The sequence below is a fragment of the Tiliqua scincoides genome, chromosome 3 (assembly GCF_035046505.1).
Source record: "Tiliqua scincoides isolate rTilSci1 chromosome 3, rTilSci1.hap2, whole genome shotgun sequence".
NCBI lineage: Eukaryota > Metazoa > Chordata > Lepidosauria > Squamata > Scincidae > Tiliqua > Tiliqua scincoides.
This window is the reverse complement of record NC_089823.1, coordinates 694,249-695,965: the sequence shown is the minus strand read 5'-3', so window position 1 is coordinate 695,965 and position 1,717 is coordinate 694,249. Positions and strand designations below refer to the sequence as shown.

The following is a 1,717-nucleotide window of genomic DNA, read 5'->3' as shown; positions in this document are numbered from 1 at the left end:
ATGTCTCCTCTAAACAGCAGCAGCCTCCCACCCGCCGGATTCCTCTTGCTGGGTGTTCCGGGGCTCGAGGCTGCCCAGCAGTGGCTTGCAGTCCCCTTCTGCTGCATGTATGTCCTGGCAGTGCTGGGAAACGCCTCACTTGTTGGGGTGATTGCGACTGAGTCCAGCCTGCACGAGCCCATGTACCTCTTCCTGGCCACCCTGGCCCTCACGGACCTGGTCCTCTCCACCGCCACCCTGCCCCAGATGCTGGCTGTCTTCTGGATGGGCCCCAGGGCCATTGCCTTCTGGGCCTGCCTGGCCCAGATGTTCTTCATCCATGCCTTTTCCTCAGTGGAGTCTGGCGTCCTGGTGGCCATGGCACTCGACCGCTACGTGGCCATCTGCCTCCCCCTCAGACATGCGGCCATTTTGAAGCCCTCCACTGTGGCCAAACTGGTCCTGCTGATCCTCCTCCGGGGCCTGGTCCTTGTTGCTCCCTTTGCACTCCTCCTCAGGGGCCTGTCTTTCTGTGGCCACAGAGTGATCCCCCACTCCTACTGTGAGCACATGGCAGTGGTCAAGCTGGCCTGTGCAGATACCACTGTCAACAAGATGTATGGCCTGGCCGTGGCCCTGTTTGTGGTGGGGCTGGACATTCTCTCCATTGCCCTGTCCTACACCATGATCCTCCGGGCCGTCTTTAGCCTCCCGTCCAGTCAAGAGAGGCTCAAGGCCCTGAGCACCTGCGCCTCCCATTGCTGCGTGATTCTCATGTTCTACATCCCTGGGCTCTTCTCCTTCCTCACACATCGCTTTGGCCACAGAATCCCCCACCACATGCACGTCCTGCTGGCCATCCTCTATCTCTTGGTGCCACCAGCGTTGAACCCCATCGTGTACGGAGTGAAAACGAAACAGATACGGAGTAGGATTGTGGGGGTCTTCTGTGTGAGGCTGGCTTGAGGGCTGGAGGGGGGCTCCAGAGTGTTGAGCATCGTATTGGGCTGCCACTTCTTTTGGGCAAAGGAAGCGGATACCCAAGAGGGCTTGGTGGCCGCATGGAGAGCACCATTGACCATGGACATCCTCTTGTGCCAGGATATGACTGCACAAGTCCAGTAAGTTTATTTCCTGCCAGTTTGGGTGTATCAGTGCCTGTTCACTGCACATATTCCCTGGCATGGGTCCAAAAGGCATGCATTGGATGACCTCTCCCCTATGGACCTCTCCATGCATTAGATGACCTCTCCCCTAATCCCCTAATCTACTCCCCTAATCTACTTCTATGGGGATTATTTCACGGCTCCTTACCTCACTATGGATAAATCCCCCTTTTTTCTTTCTATTCCTGGTTATGCTTATTGGGGGGGGGGGTATGCACTCCCCATTAAGCATGTGAGATAGAGGCTTGGCTTGAAAGGACCACTTTTTGGAATACTCAAAAATCTGCACCATGGCAAGATCTGAATTTACCCCCCCCCCCCCAGTGAAGGTTACTAGGATGGGGGAAGCAGCACTGGCCCTCTGCTTCCCTTAGATCAATGGGCTGCCACCTGACTCAAGGAGACACTCCAGTGAAGTCAGAATCCACCTATCACGGCCAACCTGAAGGCTGAGGCAGCTGGACAGGGCAGGCCCACAGGCCAAGCTTTGCGGTAGCCTTTGCAAGATCCAGCCAGGGGGCTTGCCAGCCAGCCAGCCAGCCAGCCAGCCTCATGGAGCTGGTCAATCCTGG

At 56.8% G+C, this 1,717-nt stretch overlaps 1 protein-coding gene across 1 annotated transcript; it reads left to right on the top strand.

Annotated features, from left to right (window-relative positions):
* Positions 1-945, top strand: LOC136644572 (olfactory receptor 52R1-like). The gene has a single exon (XM_066620579.1). It carries the CDS (start codon positions 1-3, stop codon positions 943-945), a length of 945 nt encoding a protein of 314 aa, XP_066476676.1.
* The last annotated feature ends 772 nt before the right edge of the window (positions 946-1,717 follow it).